Raw genomic sequence first — 23,164 nt, 5'->3', positions numbered from 1 at the left:
AAGAGAAGGCGCCCAAACTTTTGCACAGCCTACTTTTCAGTTTAAATTTAATTTCACACATCTCGATACTGCTACACTGCATATTTCCTTCTGAAAAACATGATATTATCTAGCTTTCTCTAAAACCTGAAGGACATATCACTGCGATCTTCTCTTATTGAGAAAGAGCACATTAGTATGCAGCCACTAAAGGGTGCCCAAACGTTTACATGAAACTGTGTGTATTTATCATGGTTTAGTCCAACGTACATCTTAACTAGGGTTTTGATTTTAAGCCCAACCAAAGTAATTCAACATATTCATGGTCTATAAAACAACATTTTATCTTTAATCATGTATTTTTTTCATTTTTGAGTAGATTAAATATTTTGACTAATATTAAAATACGTTTCATTTTCAACCGAGTCAAAACTATAATTTCAGTGTAATTTATAAATTGTTTAAACAATTGTTTATGAAATAAAATGTTTAGTGTCTTTTTATTAAACAATATTTTTACTTATATACAGTTGAAGTCAGAATTATTAGCCCCTCTGAATTATTAGACCTTGTTTATTTTTTCCTCAATTTCTGTTTAACGGAGAGAAAGTTTTTTCATCACATTTATAAACATAATAGTTTTAATAACTCATTTCTAATAACTGATTTATTTCATCTTTGTCATGATGACAGTAAATAATATTTTACTAGATATTTTTAAAGACACTTCTATACAGCTTAAAGTGACATTTAAAGGCTTAACTAGGTTAATTAGGTAAACTAGGCAGGTTAGGGTAATTAGGCAAGTTATTGTATAACGATGGTTTGTTCTGTAGATTATCGAAAAAAATATATAGCTTAAAGGGGCTAATAATTTTGTCCCTAAAATGATGTTTAAAAAATTATTAACTGCTTTTATTCTAGCCGAAAAAAAAGAAATAAGACTTTCTTCAGAAGAAAAAATATTATCAGACATACTGTGAACATTTCCTTGCTCTGTTAAACATCAACATTTGGAGAATATTTAAAAAAGAAGAAAAAAATTTGAAGGGGGCTAACAATTCTGACTTCAACTGTATATATATATATATATATATATATATATATATATATATATATATATATATATATATATATATATATACATATATATATATATATATATATATATATATATATATATATATATATATATATATATATATATATATATATATATATTTCTTACACAATAAATATTTTATTTAGATTAAATTTGGCTTTTTAGTTTGAACCAATTTTTATTTATTTTTTTCAATTAAAAGGGTTGTCTTCAGTTTTTCACTTATTGCTTTTTTATCATGGATTTATTTCGATATAAATAATGACACGCTGTGAGATGTCATGTGCTGTCAAAGAACAGCTAAAGACCAAATAGCGTTAATATTAATTATGTCATGATATAAAAAAACAAAAACAAAACATGAAATTCAACAGGGAGTCCATAACTTTTTCCTATGAAACACCTCAATTTGTGGTTAATGCAAAATGTGAAAGCTTAAATGATAGAGACTTGAGAGCCCTTTTCTCCCAATCTGCACACTTCAGTTTGTGTAAATCTCTGCAGAAGTGCTGACAGCCTCCTCCTCCTGACAGAGACACTCATTTGCAGAATCCCACAGTTCTCCCCACAGCACAATTTACACATTTCTGTCTTCATTCCAGAGTCATTTTACAGCTTTGTTTTTTTTAAAACACTGTATCCAGCCAGCAGAGCAGTGGGATGAGACATTACATAAGCAGGGATGATTTCAGGACTGGGGCGCCTATAAGACAAAATCATCCGAAGTGAAACACATGAACTGGAAGGCAAGACTAGCTGGACTTAGCTGGTCAGCCAGAGATAGTGGAGATATAAATGATGGAAAGCACAGGATATTTAATGAATCTCGTTCAGATCAGAGAAAATTCCAGAGAGGACAAACTACTTAAAATCTTGCTTAAAATTATGATGATCATTGTGTCTGTATCTTAGTTCATATATAATTCATTAGTTACTAATTTACTATATATAGTTTATTAGTTTATATATTAGTTTATATTATATCACAGCTATATCTTAAAATTCAAACTGATCTCATTAGTATTTTAATGTATACATTTCTTAAAGGAGCTAATAATGACCTATAATTGTTAAAATTTTACAAATATTTGAAAAAAAAAAGTTTCACACATTTCGCAGGTGGGCTAATAGTGTTCCACTGTCGTTACATAATTTTAAACATACATTATTTATTTATTAACAGCTTCATATATATATATATATATATATATATATATATATATATATATATATATATATATATATATATATATATATATATATATATATATATATAGTTGAAATCAGAATTATTTGCCCCCCCCTTTGAATTTTTATTTAAAAATAAATAAATATTTAAAAAAAAAAGTACTTTTAGTTATCCTAATTAACCAAATTAAGTCTTTAAATGTCACTTTAAGCTGTGTAGAAGTATCTTAAAAATATGTAGTCAAATATTATTTACTGTCATCATGGCAAAGATAAAATAAATCAGTTATTAGAAATGAGTTATTAAAACTATTATGTTTAGAAATGTGTTAAAAAATATTCTCTCCGTTGAACAGAAATTGAAGGAAAAAAATATACAGGTGCTAATAATTCAGGGGGGCTAATAATTCTGAGTTCAACTGTATATAGCAATATTACACGAGAAGCGATGCGATGTGGCTGTATAGTATAGTATATAGGCTGTATATAGTGTCCCACCAGTGATGATATACAGCCATACCGCACTGCTACGATTGTGATTTTATGTTTATATAACAGTTCAACGTCATAATCGTGTTTATAAAAAAGAAAAGCAAACAAAGACAGCCTCAAAAAACCTTTGTATGAGGAACAGCAGTAACCGCCAACAAACGTCACGTTCACAAATGTCATTTTAGAGCTACTATTTGAATGATTCTCTAGCGTCATATCTAGTAATGACAAAACAGGTGATTTTGCTCACATTTCAAGATTATAAGGCTGACTGACATGAAATGCCATCAGTCTACAGATGATCTCCCATTAAAGCAATGTAAAAAAATGATAATTAAACCATATTAACAAAAATAACTTTAAGCGAAAGAAATCAGGTGAAACATAAGGATGATCACAGGCCCACGGTTAATATAGGCCTTTTAATAATCTGTTCAAAGAATAATTAAAATGAAAGCAGTGATTGCTGCTGTTACAAAAGAATGTGTATTTTTATCTTGAGCTCTTGAAAGCAGTAGGACTGTCTGGAGGTGAATGATCATCGCTGTTTGTCCAGTCTATTTCAAAGGGAGCATTGTTGCTTTGTGCAAGTAAACAGGAGTGCGCGTGCGCTTTTTAAGTCGCGCATCACATCACATCTCCTATGCGAGTGAGTGATCATCCTCTCGTTCGGTTTTTACCTTCTTTTTTGCTGTTTTGCTCGCGCGAACAGTTATTTTTGTCAGTCGTGCTGCTTCTTAATACTAAGTGCACTTTTGCACGAATATTGGGTCGTGCTTATTGTCGATCCCTGATTTTAAGAAAACTACACTTTGTGGCAGATTTACAACCAGCCAAAGTGGCAAGCGGAGGTGTCTGTCTAACCCGCCAGAGCTGAAATCTATCCACATTTGGCAGGTTTGCGGGTGTTAATGTAATGCCCTGCATAAAATTATTATTAATACTTAGTAGTTGAATGAATAGTTACAGTGTAACAAAAACACAAAGAAAGAATAACTAAACATTTTAAATTTATACTGAAATACATTTTTGACTTTGCCAGTATTCATTTTAGTGCCTGTTATGATCACCAGAGATCTAGCGTTTGCAGATTACTGGAGAACTACACATCTGCGACTTTACTGATCTACAAATCCCATCATGCCCAGAACTCACACACCATTTCTAGATCACCCCTTGATTTCACAGACACAGCTGTTGATTACGCTTACTGATTTCTTGGACTATTTAAGTACCACAGACACACTCATGCCGAGTTTGACCATGCAAATTTCTGTCGTATGGCACTGTGAAAAGGGGCAGGTTTACACAAGATAAGCATACATTTAAAAGGTAAGCGATTGGTCCATATTGTAAATTTCTGTACAGGTCATGTGCAGAAGTATGAATGGAAAGTGCTGTGTGACTACAGTTTTATTCTTTGCTTAGTATTGTGCCTTGTTTCATGTCCTTGTTCCCATGTTTTGCTTTGTCTTATCTAGAGTTTCACGTGCAGGTTTAGTTCAAGAGAACAGTCAGTTGGCAGGGGTCAAAACAGGAACAAAACATTAATAGTGAAGGCAATCCAATAGAGTAATCCAAGAGACAGGCAAAGGTCAGGGCAGGCAGAAAGCTATCCAACCTAAGCTCATTCAGATTACGTACCCCTGTATACATTTCTGGAGAGAGCAAAATATGTCCCAGGAGCTACGTTTTTTTGCAATTCTTGGTTTCCACCAGAGGCTGCTGTGAACGAGTTTTCTCTTGCAATTGCCATTCACGCCTGCTGTTGTCATAAAAATCTGCTGCTGTTGACTGACCTTTCCTTAACCCTAACAATAGTTATTTTTAAAAAAAGCACCAATTGTGCCAGCCACCCACTTCCCTAATCCCAACCGCAGTGTTTTAAGAGAGCAATCTAGAAAAAGAAAAGCTTTCACCTGAGTTTTACCACGTTTTCAGATTTTACCACATTTTCATTCTGTTATTGACTTTTTATTTTTATTTTTATTTTTTGGCTTTTGTTTTTGTCTTATCTGCTTGTTGGAATTGTTCTTCACCGGACAAACTCCATTGTCACGGTGATATCCATTCTGCATCTCAAGTCCGTACAGCGTACATGCCGAGCTACCGGACAAACTGGTAACAGCGGTTAAAGCTGTCCACATGGGGGAATGCAAGAAATGAAACAGCATCATACTACCCCGTATCGTTAGTTTTAAAGGGCACCTATGGTAAAAAATCTACTTTTCAAGCTGTTTGGACAGATCTGTGTGTTGGTATAGTGTATAGACCGTCATACTGGGGTGATATGAACACACCCAGTCGTTTTTTTTCAATTTAACTACAAAAAAAAGGGTCAGCCAATTGGAGCTGTTTTCAAATCGATCGCACCATTACGTAGGTGTGCGATCCACCAGCCCACCGAATTGATTGACAGCTGCGCGCATTAACATGTTCCGGTAGTCGCGTGTATATGTCAACAAGACCAGACAGAGATACGCAAAGCAACCGAGAATAAAAGGTCTGTTCTGTTCGCTAGGATCAGCAATCATCATCAAATGTCATTAAGAGTAACTTTCACATGTTTAAAGTGTTTTAAAACAGAATATGTGTGTAATTAATTACAGCGTTTTACTTCAGCTTTACTTCATCAGCACAGCCACGTGTCAGAACAATTATAAAAGAAGACGCTTCAATCCCGGTTTGTGGAAGTTAAATTAGGTTTATTTTGTACATTAGCATAACAGATATCCACAAAGCACTTGAGGTTAGCCTTAACTAAGCTAAGCGCGCTCTGTCTGCCTGCCTGTGTGTGTGTGTGTGTGTGTTAACTTTGTAACGATATTGTGTGTGACTCATCAATGCAACTTCACAATACTGATTAGTAAAGGTTAGTTCTTACTGTAGTATCTCACAAACGCTACGTGAGACCTTCTTCCTTTAAGTCTGTCTGTTGTCTGACGCAGCTGAGGGAGGAGGCATGTAGTGGGCGAGAAAGTGGGCGGGAAAAACTCGTCTTAAAGGCGCAGTACGACAAAACCACCCCCTGCTGGAAATCAGTATAAAACAGCATCTTATAAAAGGTATAATAAAAAATCTGATGGGTATTTTGATCTGAAACTTTACATACACATTTTAGAGACGCAAAAGACTTATATTAAATCTGAAAAAAGGGGTAACCTAGGTGCCCTTTAAAGAAGAAATGCAGCCAAACGTAGCTCTGGCTACATTATTCGGGATCTCTAGAAATATATATCAGGCTTTGTTTTCAAAATGAGCCTATGTTGAAACTAACACAATCCAAAAAACAATCTAAGAATCAAAAGCAGACAGAGCAAAACATGGAAACAAGAACATGGAACAAGGCACAATACTGAACAAAGAATGAGTGTGTCTGTGGATTATCTGCAGCTGTGTCTGCGAAATTATGGGGTGATCTAGAACTGGTGTGTGATTGCTGGCAATGATGGGATTTATGGTTCGGTAAAGTGGCAGACATGTAGTTCTCCAGCCATCTACAAATGCTAGATCATTGACGATTATAACAGTGTCCATAAAAATGTTTCTATACTTTGAAAATGGTATGCAGTTTCAAAACATTTATTGTGCACAATGTAAACAAACATGCTTGCCAGACATTGTACTGAATCCAGAAAGGAGATTCTCCACAAATCTTTCTCCATCAGAAGCACTTTGTGAAAAGCAACGTCTCAGGTATTTATTTTCCTTTTTTTGTAAGCTGTACCCATCATGCTCTGCAGCTCAGAGATGTGATTTTCAGTGGCCTTTGCTGATCACAACGGGGTTGCAATCACAGTTATTCAAAGCGCTCAGAAAAGGTCTGACGCATTCGAGAACTACGCAGAAAACGAAAATGAAAAACTTTCGGCACACGTCCACCTACCTGCCCCGCCAGCATCTCGTACAGGAGCACACCGTAAGCCCACCAGTCCACTGATTTCCCATACGGCTGATAGGCGATAATCTGTGGAGGAAGAGCAAATCAGCATCATTTTCGGTCTCGTCATTCACTCTCTTTCGGCAATCTCCTTTCAATCTCCATTCATTTGTCAAGACCACAATGCACTTTTTATTACAGCTCACGGGGGTGTTAAGTCGCGCAGCTATTTTTAACCATTTGCTGTAATAATTGCCTTTTTCCCCTCACTAGTCCACTTCCACCCACATACTCAGCACACTAATGAGTGAGTATAATCACAGTGGTAGTTAATAAGAGCTTGGCGAAACAGAGAAAGAGAATGTTTCACGTCACACTTTAAAGGCTCTTTCTCTTCATGTGTGCTCTAGAAATTGTATTTAAAGCCCTTTACAAAAATAGCTATTATATATGAAGCTATTATTTATGAAACTTTTAGTTTTTTTGAGAAATAACTCTTAATAATTAGCTTGTCTATATATATATATATATATATATATATATATATATATATATATATATATATATAAAATGAGTGAGTATAATCACAGTGGAAGTTAATAAGAGTTTGGCAAAACAGAGAAAGAGAATGTTTCACGTATCTTAATAATTAGCTTTTCTTTATATATATATATATATATATATATATATATATATATATATATATATATATATATATATATATATATATAGACAAGCTAATTATTTCTCAAAAAAAAAAACTAAAAGTTTCATAAATAATAGCTTCATATATAATAGCTATTTTTGTAAAGGGTTTTCAATACAATTTCTAGTTGCATACATAATGCTAGTAAATTTCGATAATTTTTTAGATTTAAAATACACACATACAAACAAGTTCAAATCATTAGCCATGGCTCCCAATGACTCATTGAGATCTTGTTAAAGGAAACAATCAGCCCCTGTAGGAATCTGAACATTATTATTAGCTTAGTTTTAACCTAAAAAAAACTATCACCATTCACTGTTATTATACGAATCATTAAGGACTGTGTTGAATCAAGACAAAAAAAAGGTCACTTACATCTTGGGAGACCTTTGGGTGAGTATAAATCTACAGGAAATTTACATTTTTAGATGAACTATCTCTTTAAGGATGGGAAAAACAGTTGTCTCACCAGGTGCATGGTCTGAAATGATTGTCCTTATTTTGATTGTCCAAAGACATGCGGTACAGGTGAATTGAATAAGCTTAATTGGCCTTAGAGTATGAGTGTAATTGCAAGTGTATGGGTGTTTCCAAGTGTTGGGTTGTTGCTGGCAGGGCATCCGCTGCGTAAAACATGTGCTGGATAAGTTAGCGGTTCATTCCAACTGTGGCGACCCCTGATGAATAAAGGGACTAGGCCAAAAAGCAAATGAATGAATCAATGAGTTATGGGTAGGCCCATACAGAATCTGGAGATTTTTGTTTTGCTATATCTGCAGAGATTTTTGTAAATAATCTGCGGAATTATGCAGAAGGATTTTGGGAGTATCATAACTAAAACGTAATATTTGAAATAAAATATAATATCTCTTAAACTTGTATTTAATGTTTACAATGCAAATCCATCTAGATCCACTTATTTGGTAAACAAAGCAAGTCTCCCATATAAAATATCTACTATAAGACAGAAAACATTACTGTACGCACTGTATTGTAAATAAATCAAATGAACACTTACATATTAATCAATATTATAGTTGAAATTAATTTAAAAACTGTATAAATATAAGTTTACACACATGTACACGAGTAAATAAATAAACTCAAATCTGCAGATTTCTGCGCGCCCAGATTCCTTGTGGACCTAGCTTTGGCTCCACATGACACATTAAGATCTTATGAAGGGAAAATAAGAATCTGAAGACTATTATTAGCTTACTTTTGATCTAAAAACAAATCTATCACCATTTACTGCCTTTAAATAAATCACCAAGGACTGTGTTGATTCATGTTGTACTAAAGAAAAAGTAGTCACTTACATCCTGGGTGACCTTTGAGTGAGTAAATGAACAGGGAATTTTCATTTTTAGATTAACTGTCTCTTTAAGGGTAGGAAAAATAGTTGTTGCACCAGGCGCATAGTCTAAAATGCTTGTCTCTTAATGAGTTATGGGTGTGTTTTAGGCTTGAATGAACCATTCAGAATCTCATCCCATTACCCTTAAGAGTCAGCTGCACCATTCGCTATTTACATGACGTATTTTGACAGCGAAACAAATAGAATTTTTCATTAGTGAGAAAAAAAATTAAAGAACATCTGAGCAAGGTTAAAATCTTCCGTTGCATAATTACTTTTGTCATTTCATTTGTTAAGCACAAACATTTGTTTCAAAGCTATTTCTACAATCAGTTCTAATTTCCAGCAAATGCATTTGCTATTTGAACAACGTGACGCAAAATGTGAAAATGATACCTTGCACTGGGCTAAAAATAGCAAGAAAACACATGTGCTGCACATGGCGTCAGGTGTATGATAATGACCAAAGTGTTTAATGTTTCATGTTTAATGTTCTTCCTATTTTCATGTGACTTCTCTTACTGTCAGTAAAATGACAGAAAGCACATAAGTCATCTTCCACCAACTGTTCCACCAAGAGCTAATTTAAACTATTGATCTGTTCATGTGGCTACACTTGTTTTCAGAAGCAGGAAGGTCGATATATCCGGTCATTTCTTCATTAGCATTTGTCTGTGCACAGGATGTTCAATACAGACTACTTTGTTTCCGAAGACAGTGTGAGATTTGGATCAAAGACATCAGAATGAGCACACAAACAAAAGTACAGTATGCAAAATGATCGTTTTAACCATTATTGGCAAACTATCCTTAAAATGGCAACTTTGCATCTTATCTGCTTTTCTGTTAATTAATGCTACGATATACTGTATTAATAACTATAGTGAACTGATAAATTGCAATAAATACAGTAGTATATTTTAGTTTTACAACAGTAAACTGTGGTGTATTGTAGTATAATACCATATAGTTTTAGAAAACTACAATATTGGTACATGTGTACTATACTATATACTATAGTTACTATAGTGGTTGGGTTACCAGGTAATGTAGAATTGGCATAACATATAAATTCAATATTTTACGATACTACTATATATATTTAGAGCTGTAGTATGTCCTCTTAAGAGACTACTGTGAACTTGAAATATGTTTACAGAAATGAACATGTATGGGCGCTGACACAGCTAACTGTTTTTGTCAACAACATATATTGAACCATTGTTTCACAGTCAGAAAACAAAGATATCAGATCAACAAATAAAGCAGAAGTATACGCTGACAAATGCTTGTGTAAAAGGATTTAGGTCCCTCTGATATCTATAAAAATAGTTTTTTTTTTGGCTTTTATTAAAATGTTTGATAAATAGGTAATCGTTATGATATTTGTTATGATCACCAGCAATGTAGCCCTCGCGGATATCAGGATAACACTCATTGTCATTCACCTGAACCACATTTCCCGTCATGTCCTGCAGCCACACACCGGTTTCAGGTCTGCTACTGATTACAGGCACTCGGACACATGCAATATATACACACAACTCACACATCGCGTAAGTATTTTCCTGTATTGCCTAGTCGTGTTTTTGACTCTTGTTTGTTTTTACTGCTTATGTTTGTTTTACTGCCTGTCTTGACCCCTTCGCCTTTATTACTTTTTTGATTATCTATATGCTACTGTCGGGCGAGGCAGTGGCGCAGTAGGTAGTGCTGTCGCCTTACAGCAAGAAGGTCGCTGGGTCGCTGCTTAGAACCTCGGCTCAGTTGGCATTTCTGTGTGGAGTTTGCATGTTCTCCATGGGTTTCCTCCGGGTGCTCCGGTTTCCCCCACAGTCCAAAGACATGCGGTACAGGTGAATTGGGTAGGCTAAATTGTCAGTAGTGTATGAGTTTGTGTGTGAATGTGGGTTTGGATGTTTCCCAGAGATGGGTTGCGGCTGGAAGGGCATCTGCTGCGTAAAAACTTGCTGGATAAGGTGGCGGTTCATTTTGCTGAGGCGACCCCAGATTAATAAAGAGACTATGCCGACAAGAAAATGAATGAATAAATGTATATGCTACTGTCTGCTCCTGAACTCCATTTGGATCTGTCCCTTGTTGTCCCACTCATCATTACAATGATATGGTATGCCCCAAAACAACAACAAAATTCACATTGAGAAGATATACAGCCATGTTCTGAAATTTTAATTATTTTTTAAAAATGTCCCAGGTGCTGATTAACAGAGATTTTTCAACATAGTTTTAAACATAATAGTTTAAATAACTAATTTCTATTTGTTTTTGCCATGATGACAGCATGTAACATTTGTTACATGTTAATATTCAGCTTCAAGTGCAATTTAAAGGTTTAAGTAGGCTAATTGGGTAAACTAGCCAAATTAGGTTAATTAGGCAAGTCATTGCACAACAGGTGGTTATGCTGTAGCCGATCAGAAAAAAAATATATATATATCGTAAGGGGTTATTAATATTGACCTTAGCAGACCATAGCACTTGGGAAATACTTGAAAAATACATCAAATTTTTATAAGAGAGCAAATAATTTTGTCTTCAACTCTGTTCTTACCTCTTTGTCAGTCTGTAATATAAACCAAACACCAGTGTTGGGCATGCTTCTTTAAAAGAGTCATTATTATAGTTACTAGTTATAGTTATAGTAATTATATAGTTATTTAATTATAGCAATTATAGTTAGAATTATAGTAATTATATAGTCATATTATATAGTTATTATTGCGTTACTATCGTAAAATCTAATTTGTCAAATGACTATAAAATAAATATAAAACATTGTAAACTGATCTTCACTATTTTTGTTGTAGTGGGACAATGCGAGAGACAATTTCAGTGTGTCCTCAACGATATATATATCTAGATATTATTTTGTTTAATTCTGTCTGAGTAACAAGTGTTTGCGGTGAAGACATTAAGTTTTATTTGCTTTGACGTCGTGGCTTCGTTTCCTCCAATGGGAGCAGAGCTCACATTATCACCTGCGTAGCCACTAATTTTGTGGCGGCATGTGACGACGTTGAGTGCTTCGTTTTATTAGAATAACTTGTCACCGATGCAAAGAGACTCTTCTTTTCCTGTGCATAAGTTGCACGATACATAAACATTTATATTTCCAGTTTGCAAGTTCTACCTTTGAACTTGTTGGATTTGCCATCGTTCTGCCTCCTGGTCGTTGGTGTGTGCGACTGACTGTTCGTGTGCTTGTGTGTGAACATCCGCACTACTCTGCCTCCGATTGGCAAATGATCGAAAAAATATATATCTAAGCCAGTCATCACGTTCTTAGTTACACCACATTCACAGACACACCAATCATCATAACTGGTTGGTTATGTGACCCTTCCCGAACACACACACCCACCCCAGAAAAAGAGAGGTCCTATGACTGAGAGAGATGCTGCTCGAATGTTCTCCATCACTATAATGTTCTCCATTATAGTAACACGCATTTTAATATTAGAAATGGTAACGTCGTTGTAACGGGGGAAAGAGTAATTACTGTAGCGTGATCATACTCGTTACTGGAAAAAGTATCACCATTAGTAACGCTGTTATTTATAGCGCCATTATTCCCATCACTCCCAAACACTGTTGGTTAAAGGGGATATATTATGTGCCTTTTTAAAAGATGTAAAATACATCTCTAATGTCCCTAGAGCAGGGGTCACCAATCTCGGTCCTGGAGGGCCGATGTCCCTGCAGGGTTTAGCTCAAACTTGCCTCAACACACCTGCCTGGATGTTTCAAGTATACCTAGTAAGACTTTGATTAGCATGTTCAGAAATGCTTAATTAGGGTTGGAGCTAAAATCTGCAGGACACCGGCCCTCCAGGAACAAGTTTGGTGACCACTGCCCTAGAGTGTGTATATGAAGTTTTAGCTAAAAATACTCCACAAATAATGTTTAATAATTCTTTGAAATGCCCCTTTTAGGCATCGAACCTAAGTGTGCCATTTTGGTGACTGTCACTTTAAATTCAAATGAGATCCCAACCTTTTCAAAAAAGGCGGAGCTACAACTGCCTATGTGTCAGTATAGTGGTAGTGGAAGATTCAAAAGCAAGACTATTGTCTTATGCTAATGAAGGAGAGATCATCACTAATGGGCGGAGCTTTCCCCCTCTGATGACACGTACAAAGGGAGAATGTCAATCAAAGTGTTTCTGCAGACTGTTTTTATCAACTGCGATCATAAAAATATATAATTATTTCACTTTTATCATTAGAAGTTGGTTATATTGACAGACTGTTACCACACAACTGTGTTTAAACTCCTTAGAAAATAGATTTTTGCATAATAGGTCCCCTTTAAAAAAAAAAGGATCTTCTTGTTTCAGTAGAAACTACTGTAAATCATAACACTGAATAGCATCACCTTTCTCAAGGTGCTCCAAGGGGAACTATAAATGGCGTTCACACTTCTATTATGACGAGTACATTTTATCACTCATATCTTTTGGAAATAAATCTTTCTAGTATGCAGGTGTTCTTAGCACACATTATCAAATAATAAAAAGACTCTGTGTATTTCTTGTTTATAATTTGACTCTTTGAAGCATTCGGTAATCATTTGGAGTTGCTACAAAACTTCATAAACAATTGCTTTTTATTGTTTGGATTTACCTTTTTAAATCAACAACCAAATTTGAAAAGCCTCCAACTACAAATGCTCCTCATGCCAGTCAGGTAGAGGGACTGTTTGCTCCAAAATAAAAGATTCATTGTGTTGCCAAAAATGAAATCCCATCTGCAGTAATATAAAGGCTGCCGTGTGATTGGCTGAGGAGGAATAAATGGCTCTGTCAGGAAGCAGACGTGCTGGAGTTTCTAATGGACCTTCTTTACATTCATAAGACGCTCAGGGCTGTGATGACACACCTCTGGCTGGACAGCATTCATAGTAATGTGTGTGCGCGTGTGTGGTCGTGTTTTTATGACATATCAGGACATGTGTGTATAATGAAACTGATATTACACTGGTATTACAAGGCAATTTTGAATTATGAGGACGTTGCTGATGTTCCCATTTCTCAAAAAGCTTATTAATCATACAGATTAAGTTTTTTTTTTCTCTCAGAATGTTAAAATGCACAGTTTCCTGCGAGGGTTGGGTTTAGGGTAGGGGTAGGGCAATAGGAAATACAGTTGAATAAAAAAACTATGGAAATCTATAGAATATCCCCACAAATCACAACAACAAACATGTGTGTGTGTGTGTTGGTATGAAATCCTAAACCACAATTGTATGATTGTATATAATCCACAAGGCTTTTGCTTATAGAATCTGAGTATTGCAATGGTAAAGAGAATAGTCTACTTAATAACTATCCCAAATCAGAGGCTACACGTTACTGAGACCAAGGGCTTTATTTTGACGGTCCATGCGCAGAGCGCAAAACGCAGGGCGCAAACGCTTTCAGGGCATGTCAGAGCACGTTTTTGCTAATTTAAGGAAGGGAAAACCTGCTTTGCGCCATGGCGCATGGTCTAAAAGGGTTGAGTTTATTTTCTTAATGAGTTATAGGTGTGTTTTGAGAATAAACCAATAAGAGTCTCATCTCCCATTCCCTTTAATGCCAGCTGCGTCACGCCAAAAGCGCATTCGCTATTTACAGGATGCAAAGTAAGTCTAAGTGGAAAAAATGAGCATTTCACAAGCAAACAGTTAACAGTCTTTTTTAACAGAAAACTGTATGAGAGATAATGCAACTACTTTCACTTTCGCTCTTGGATAGGGAAACCTTTACGCACAGACATCAATTAGTCTATAAATAAATGATTGCGTTTGTTAAGCGCAAATATTCGTTTCAAAACTATTTCTAAATTCAGTTCTAATTTCTAGCAAACGAATAAATGAACAATAATAACGAAGTGTGCTCAAAAACCTGAGTTATATCCTAAAACACATGCTGTGCCCCTTACGGTCTAAAACCTGACAGGTGGGCAAATCTAAGCTTGTTTTTAATTAAATAAATATACATATGGATATAATAAATAATACTGCTAATAATAATAACATTATACAAAAGCAAATTGTTATGAATGAACTGAAAAAGCCTCCCGAGATGAAGAAGACATAAAAGCAGTGATTTTTGATATTTATGTAGGCTAGAAAATAATATGTTTTGTAATATTTTAATCCTTTATATTTATATCCTATATCTATTCTTATTATATCCTATATATATCCTTAATATTTAATTTTTTTCAAATGTAAAGATATTTGCTTTTTGCTCTCTTGTGTGTATTAAGCAGTGCGTAAGCGAGGCGCAACTCTGCGCCAGAGTTTAGACCGGGTTAGTTTTGGTCTAATCAAAAATCTATTATAATTTCTCAAAATAGCAACACGCCAGCGGTCCGCCTCAGAATGCCTCCCTTTTTAGACCAGAATGCCTATGGGCACACAAATGAGCGCTAATACATTTGCTATTTAAACAGCGTAGCGCAACGCCTCAAAACGACTCTTGCGCCAAGCTGAAACTACCAAAAGACTATTGCGCCACGCCTTGCGCCACACTGCTCCGGGTGTATGATAGGGCCCCAAGTGTCCAATATGGAGACCAAGGAGAGCAGATACCAACAATAGCTGACACAATTAGTGCTGTCTAGATTAAAGTCATCTATATAACATGTTTAGTGGGATTAATGCATTTCTAGATTAAAAATCATTACTGATTAGTGTTGCTATCTGTTATCTGAATTTAGCATTCAGTCTATTCAGATAAACATATTATTATTACTGGTTTTGCCTTCTAAAATGATGTCTGATTTAAAATGTTATAGTGTCTCCGTTTAAATGAATGTCCTGGTCATTGATCAGTCATGAGGAGATCAATAAGAGAGGGATTAGATGAAGCAGGAGCTTCCATGACACATGAGCTGAAAACATCCATTAAAGAAAAAACCTCAAAAAGCTGTAAGAAATCTGCAGCTAAATGCAATAAAACGAGATGAAAGTTTCCTCAAAATGTTTACAAGCACACACAAACACTTACACACACACTGTCTTGAGAAGCAAAGCTGCTTGTGTGGTGTGAAATCTATCGTACGGCATGTTTATGTTTGCGTTTCTCTTCCCACATACGCACACACACGCACGCACGCACTCACACGTCAAGATGTCAAGCTGACACACCTTAGTGGAAATGTCACAGTGCTAATCTGCAGGTCAATATCACTGTGGGTTTTGCTATAGACAGCAAATTACAGTGAGGCTATCGGCAGCTGCTCTTCTGTGTAACAAACACCCGTCTTCCAGCTATCCAATAACCAGTTGCAAGCCAATCCAAATAATTAAAGCATTTGCATTGTACCATTTAAATACAGTTAATAAATAAAGTTTAACCAAATAATATTCATATTACAAAATATATATATATATACTGGTTCAAGTCCTGGCTAGGCTACTTTGCATTTCTGTGTGGAGTTTGCATGCTCTTCCTGTGTTGATGTGGGTTGATGTGTTGATGTGTTGATGTGTCCTGTGTTGATGTGGGTTTCCGGTTTCCTCCGGGTGCTTTGGTTTCTCCCACAATCCAAAGACATGCACTATTGGTGAATTGAATAGACTAAATTGTGTGTGTGTGTGTGTGTGTGTGTGTGTGTGTGTGTGTGTGTGTGTGTGTGTGTGTGTGTGTGTGTGTGTGTGAAACCCTATACCCTAACCCTAACCCCAACCACCTTCTCCCTAACCCCAACCCTAAGCCTAACCCAAACCCTACCCCCATCCCAAACTCCTCCTCCCTAACCCCAACCCCAAACCCCACCCCAAACCCTACCCCAAACCCCACCCTCAACCCTAATCCTAACCCCCAACCCCACTCCATTCTCCCACACCCAACCCCCACCTCTCTCCTTACCCTAACCCCAACCCCATCCTGGCTCCTACCACATCCCAGTCCAAATGACACACACACATCGCCACATCCACACACCATACATCTTACTTTACCCCTCCTTTTAAGACCGAAATCCTTACCAGGGAGGACATGTAGTTCATTAAGAAACATTCACCTCTGGGGCGATGTAATCCGGCGTCCCGCAGAAGGTCCGAGTGGTCATTCCCTCATACATGTTCTCCTTACACATGCCGAAGTCTGCGATCTTGATGTGGCCCTCGGAGTCCAGCATCACGTTGTCCAGCTTCAGATCTCTGAGGACAGAACACAGGTGTGTGTGTGTGTGTGTGTGAAGCTGAGCTCAGATACAAGCAGCTGAAGGCAGATGTGGACAGTGAGTGAGTGATTGAGTGAGTGGTGTGTGTTTTTGGGCAGTAAAACAGCGAGGTCAGGTCGACCTCAGCCTTCATCATCAGAGAGCATGATTAATGTGAGCTGAACGCCGAGGCCTACAGGGACGAGCGAGAAACAGCCCCTCTCACTCTCCGCACAGACTCACAGCAACATTTATGCTGCGCTTCAGGACCTGCTGAACCCTGAGTAATGCTGTTTACTTCAGGTAATGGCTTGTTTTCAGCTACGCTCCAATTTCTATTTTCGTATTCATTTGATGTCTCATTTTCATCGTATTCGGGTATTACTGCTCTAGAATAAAGATATATTAGTGTGGCTGGAAGATGACAGTTTAATAGCATATAAGAGGCCATGTGACATTACTATAAAGAACATTATTTTGTACCTTTTGTTCAAAAAGCACATTATTTTCCACATACTGTACATTACTGTTGCATTTAGTGCGCTATGAATGGCCAAATACCTCAAGCATGTGACAAAAACATCACACCCTCAGAGGCAAAAATCTGCAGATTTCTTTGCTATTTCTGACCAAGTGTCCTTAAACAATAGTTAAATGGACTACAGAATGTTGTTTTCAAACACAACTACAAACTGCATGTATTCTATCAATGCTACAGGAGCTTGGTTTATATACAGTTGAAGTCAGAATTATTAGCCCCCCTGAATTATTAGCGTCCCTGTTTATATTTTCCCCCAATTTCTGTTAAATGGAGGGAAGATTGTTTCAGCACATTTCTAAGCATAATAGTTTTAAAAACTTATTTCTAAATAACTGATTTATTTTATCTTTGCCATGATGACAGTAAATAATATTTTACTTTATATTTTCTTTATATATCTATACAGCTTAAAGTGACATTTAAAGGCTTAACTAGATTAATAAGGTGAACTAGGCAGGTTAGGGTAATTAGTCAAGTTATTGTATAACGATTGTTTGTTCTGTAGATTATCGGAAAAAAAGAGCTTAAAGGGGCTAATAATTTTGTCCCAAAAATAGTTTATAAAAAATTAATAACTGCTTTTATTCTAGCCAAAATAAAACAAATAAGACTTTCTCTAGAAGAAAAATATATTATCAGACATACTGTGAAAATTTCATTGCTCTGTTAAACATCATTTGGGAAATATTTAAAAAAGAAAATAAAAATCAAAAGGGGGCTAATAATTCTGACTCCAACTGTACATATACACACACACACACACACACACACACACACACACACACACACACACACACACACACACACACACACACACACACACACACACACACACACACACACACACACACACACACACACACACACACACACACACACACAGTTGAAGTCATAATTATTAGCCCCTTGAATTATTAGCCCACTTGTTTATTTTTTTTCCCAATTATAGGTATATATATTACTGTAATGTGTTCAAACATTTTCAATTTATAATCCATGAGTGACAAATAATTTAACTCACACTCAGAAACACACTTGAAAGAAAATGGCACTGATGTAAAATACTCTACATTTTTTATCTGGAGGGTATAAGATGGAATTATTTCCAAAGCATAATACTTACTACTCACTACTTTTATGTACCTAAAGGCTACTCTTTACTCAAACTACTTTTTACTTTCTTAACTTAAACTACACTTTTGGGCAAGAAATGTTACTTTGCATCATTGCATATATGAATTGTGGTTTTAAAACATTTTTGGGATTTAACTTTTATCTAATTTCATCTTTAAAAAAAATTATATATTTTGGTGTTTGAAAAAATATATATGACTTTTTGGAGAGTCTAGATCAGGGGTGCTCAAATTTTTTCCTATAAAGGGCCAAAAAAAACAAACACAGCTGAGGGCTGGGGGCCAAACTGCATTACAAAGTTGCCATGGCTAATTTCCTAATTTTTTTAAAACAACCTTTAAAAAATAAATTGACGCATTAATTTAATTGTATTAGTTAATTATATTAACTAATGCATTATATATATATATATATATATATATATATATATATATATATATATATATATATAAATATATATATATATATATATATATATATATATATATATATATATATATATATATATATATATATATATATATATACTACATTTTATAATCACCTTATTACACGTAAAACAAATAATTCCATTTAAATAAATCTGATTTATTTACAAAATTTAGTTAAAACATTTAATCCAAGCTTGCTTTTGTGTAGCTCAACAATAAAACAAACAAATAAAAGATTGCGTTAAAAATGACTGTCTCTATTAAAGGCATGGGACGGGAGGCCAAATCAAATGTTATCATGGGCCAACTTTGGCCTGTGGGCCCAGCTTTGGGCATCTCAGGTCAAACTGGTGATTCTTTTGTTAAACTAATGGACATTGAAAGTATATAGATTAAAAAAAGATGTTATTAATAGATGTTATTGCTGTATTATTTAATATTTAAGACCTTGTAAATGGCTTATTGTGAAGGCATCCATAATATCTGCTACAGTTTTTAGTTCAGTGTAGAGCAAGGACTTTAAGGGATAGTTTACCCGAAACAAAATTATGTCATTATTGTAATGTAATGTAATGTGTATTTATATAGCGCATTTATTGTGTATGGCCATACACCCAAAGCGCTTCTCAATCATGAGGAGGGGGGAGGGTGTGTCTCTCCACACCACCACCAGTGTGCAGCATCCACTCGAATGATGCAACGGCAGCCACAGGACAACGACGCCAGTGCACTCACCTCGCACCAGCTATTGGTGGAGTGGAGAGATAGAGCCAATTCGGTGGAAGGAGGCCATGATCGTAAGGGCCGATAGAGGGACTTTGGCCAGAACACCGGGGTTACATCCCAGCTCTTTCACGAGAAAAATGAGATTATTAACTTAAAAGCAGTAAGGCACCCATATTATTATTTTTTTCAACCACTGGAAGTTAATGATTTTTCTTTATCTTTTGTTTTCAGCAGTAAAAAGAAAAATTATAAAGGGTTAGAAGCACTCGGGGTTGAGTAAATGGTAAACATTTTCATTTGTGGGTAGATATCTCTTTAAGGATGAAAAGCTTTCATCCACTCACCTGTAAATAATTCCCTTCCTATGAAGAAAGAAGAGTCCGACTGCAATCTCTGCCGCATAGAATCTATCAACACAGCACAGTGAGCATCAGTCAGCATCACACATTCACAAACGTGTCATAGACTGTTTTTTTCATTCTCAGAGTGCTATTTAAGTCCTTACAAGAAACAAAGGAATCAAATGTGCTTTTGTTCAGTGCCTGAACGTTTCTAGCCTCTGTTGACAAGGTGAGAATGGTGTGGTGTCGGAGCGCAGGCATACATTATATTAACATGAACAGCTCTATTTATGATCACCAGCCTCATATATTCCCTCATTATATGCAGTTTCTTTCTGTTTAGAGCTTTCTGTTTGTGGAATATATATATATATATATATATATATATATATATATATATATATATATATATATATATATATATATATATATATATATATATATGTGTGTGTGTGTGTGTGTGGTCGAATTATTTATTTATTTTTTGCATTGCTATACATTATTTCCATACAATAATTTTAATTAATGTTAGTTTTGAAATTCGCTAATGGATTATTATAATTGAAAGTTTTAAAACATTAATTATATAGTGAAAATTGAATGCTTATTGTTAGGTAATGCATCATGTAATTTTAACAAATTAAACCTTATTGTTAAAGTGTCACCACAGCTTTTAATTCACTCTGTTCTTTTAATTACAGGGGTTCATTTAGGTAATTATTTAAGTAATTAGCAACTCTGATGTAAGACATTTCTAAAAATGAACAGATGATAAAACACGTCTGCTTTTAAATCCTCATCATGTTTTGCCTTATTGATTTTTATACACTCAAAAACAATGCTGGGCTGTTGTAACCCAATACTGGATTAAAAATGGACAAACCCAACCACTGAGTCATTTAAATTTAAAGGGATAGTTCACCAATAATAGAATTATGTCATTACACTTGTTAACAATAGCCTGTAGAATCTACAGTAACTTACTGGCAGCAGTTTGCCTGTAATTTATTGTAAATCCATTACAGCAAAATACTGTATTTACATTTACAGCACCATTTATCTAGCTGTCTATGCATTTACAGTATTATATGTCTTCACAGTAAAATATACAGTAATTTCCAAAATGCAACTTTAAAATACAGTAACATAACTGCATAACTGTCCTACAGTAAAATACAGTTCAAATACAGTCAAATACTGAGTAATTTACAAATTGTTGACAATGGACCTACTCACCCTTCCCTTGTTTTAAACCTGCATGACTTTCTTTATTCTGTTGATAACTAAAGAAGGTATTTTGAGAATGCTGAAAACCTTTGAAAGTTGACTTCCGTACAAATTTTTTTTTTAAGGTTGCCGGTTTTTAAGGTTTTCAGATTTCTTCATAACATCTTTGGTGCTCAACAGACAAAACTCAGAAATATTTGGAACTTGAAGGGTGAGTAAATAGTGAGTAACATAAAATTTTGGGGTGAACTATCCCTTTAATAAACAAACAAACAAACAAATAAATAAATAAATAAAGTAATGTTAGATTTGTCAATAGTTGACACAACATTGGGTTATGACAACCAAGTATTTATTTATTTACTTATTTATTTATTTTTTCATTTCATTATTATTATTTTTTTTTTTTGAGCGTTAGGGAATTACAATTCAGAATGGCTCAGAATGATCTGGCGTCATTCTATAGAATGTAGAAAGCCAATATGCTGTGCTTAATATACAAATAATAACAATAAACCAAATTTTGACTGGTGATAGAGTCTACAAAACAACAATTATTACAGCCTTTAAGTCATTATTTGACAGGATAACCAAATATTAAATAATTTTAAATGAAAATGAATTGCAAATGTCAGATGTACACTTTAAAAAATGCTGGATTCCACGCAATTCCTTCATGTCGTCCCAACACAATTTCATAAAGTAACTTTCTCATTTGTATAAATCATTTGTATAAATCTAAGTGAACTGAAAATAAAGCAATTAAGTTGTCCCAATAAACCTTAAGAATTATGTTGTTTTAAGTTATTTTTTAATAAGTAGTTTAAACAAGCAGCATAAGTCATTTTTTGAGTGTACCTAATTGCTGAATGAATGAATAAATGAATGGATAAATAAATTCATTAAACCTTTTTAGGCTTCTTTAAACAACGCAATCTCACGGCTATTCATAACTTTTTGACTTAGTGGCTAATTCATATGAACGATTTACTAAAGTACAATTTGCTCAACCCCCAATGATAGTTGGGATTAGATGTAGGATTTTGGGGCAAGCCTCCTTTAAAAAAAAATCATATGTTTTCATACAAATGAACTTGCATGATTTTGTTTAACTTAGCCATTTTTCTGACAATACGTAAATAGTTATGTTTCTTCGTGAGATTGGGCTGCTTCAGAAGGTTTTTAAGTTAGCAGTGCTTAATACACTGTAAAAAATAACTGTTAAACAGTTTTGATATTTTGTGTCTTTTCTGTATTTACTGTTGTGAATTGCATCATGGGACGTTCATGTCTGCTCTGTCGACTTTTGGATGTTGACAATTCTCTAGAGTTAAACAAAGAGACTTTTATTGACAATACAGTACTGTTGTTTAAAATAATATAATGTATATGAAATAATATATAGAGAAACAAGACTATAAAATAAGAGAAAATGTACAGGCATTTTGTACCGTAATACAGGGATTCTCAACCAGTGGGCCGTGGCTTTCGTTATATCATTATTAATATGCTATATTAAAATGATCAAAGCAATGCTCTTTCTCCTGTTCTCAGATTAATAACTTCAAACTGCACAAAAACAGCCTCATGATCGCGTCTGAAATTGCACTTAAGTCTGTTCATTCACAAACTATGCGTGAAGTGAAAATCTAAGGGCTCTAATTTGATGATCCATGCGCAAAGTGCAAAGCGCAGAGCGCAAAAGCTTTTAGGGTGTGTCGGTATCCATTTTTGATAATTTAGGGTCGGAAAAATTTGCTTTGCACCACGGCGCATGGTCTTAAAGGGTTGAGCTTATTTTCTTAATGAGTTACAGGTGTGTTTTGAGAATAAACCAATCCAGAGTCTCATCTCCCATTCAATCCCTACAAGAGTCAGTAGC

The 23,164-nt window shown here is 35.0% G+C and overlaps 1 protein-coding gene across 10 annotated transcripts in view; it reads right to left on the bottom strand.

The window, feature by feature from the left end:
* The window catches only part of prkcab (protein kinase C, alpha, b), a 624,299-nt gene that overhangs the window by 328,521 nt on the left and 272,614 nt on the right, over positions 1-23,164 (bottom strand). For 9 of the 10 annotated variants that reach the window (XR_015481356.1, XR_015481355.1, XR_015481354.1 and 6 more), the window contains 3 exons: positions 20,059-20,121; positions 16,742-16,880; positions 6,648-6,728 (listed from right to left, as the gene is read on the bottom strand). The exons of the other annotated variant lie outside the window; for it this stretch is intronic. Coding sequence is in view for 4 of the 9 variants with exons in the window: in XM_087245281.1 (XP_087101407.1) it covers positions 6,648-6,728; positions 16,742-16,880; positions 20,059-20,121 (283 nt within the window). In the remaining 5 variants the exon portion in view is untranslated. The remainder of the gene's footprint in view (positions 1-6,647; positions 6,729-16,741; positions 16,881-20,058; positions 20,122-23,164) is intronic. 10 annotated transcript variants of the gene reach the window in all.

Source organism: Danio rerio, chromosome 3 (genome assembly GCF_052040795.2).
Source record: "Danio rerio strain M-AB ecotype USA chromosome 3, GRCz13ab, whole genome shotgun sequence".
Classification (NCBI taxonomy): domain Eukaryota; kingdom Metazoa; phylum Chordata; class Actinopteri; order Cypriniformes; family Danionidae; genus Danio; species Danio rerio.
Note: the sequence above shows the minus strand (reverse complement) of the source record. Positions and strands in the feature narration are given on the sequence as shown.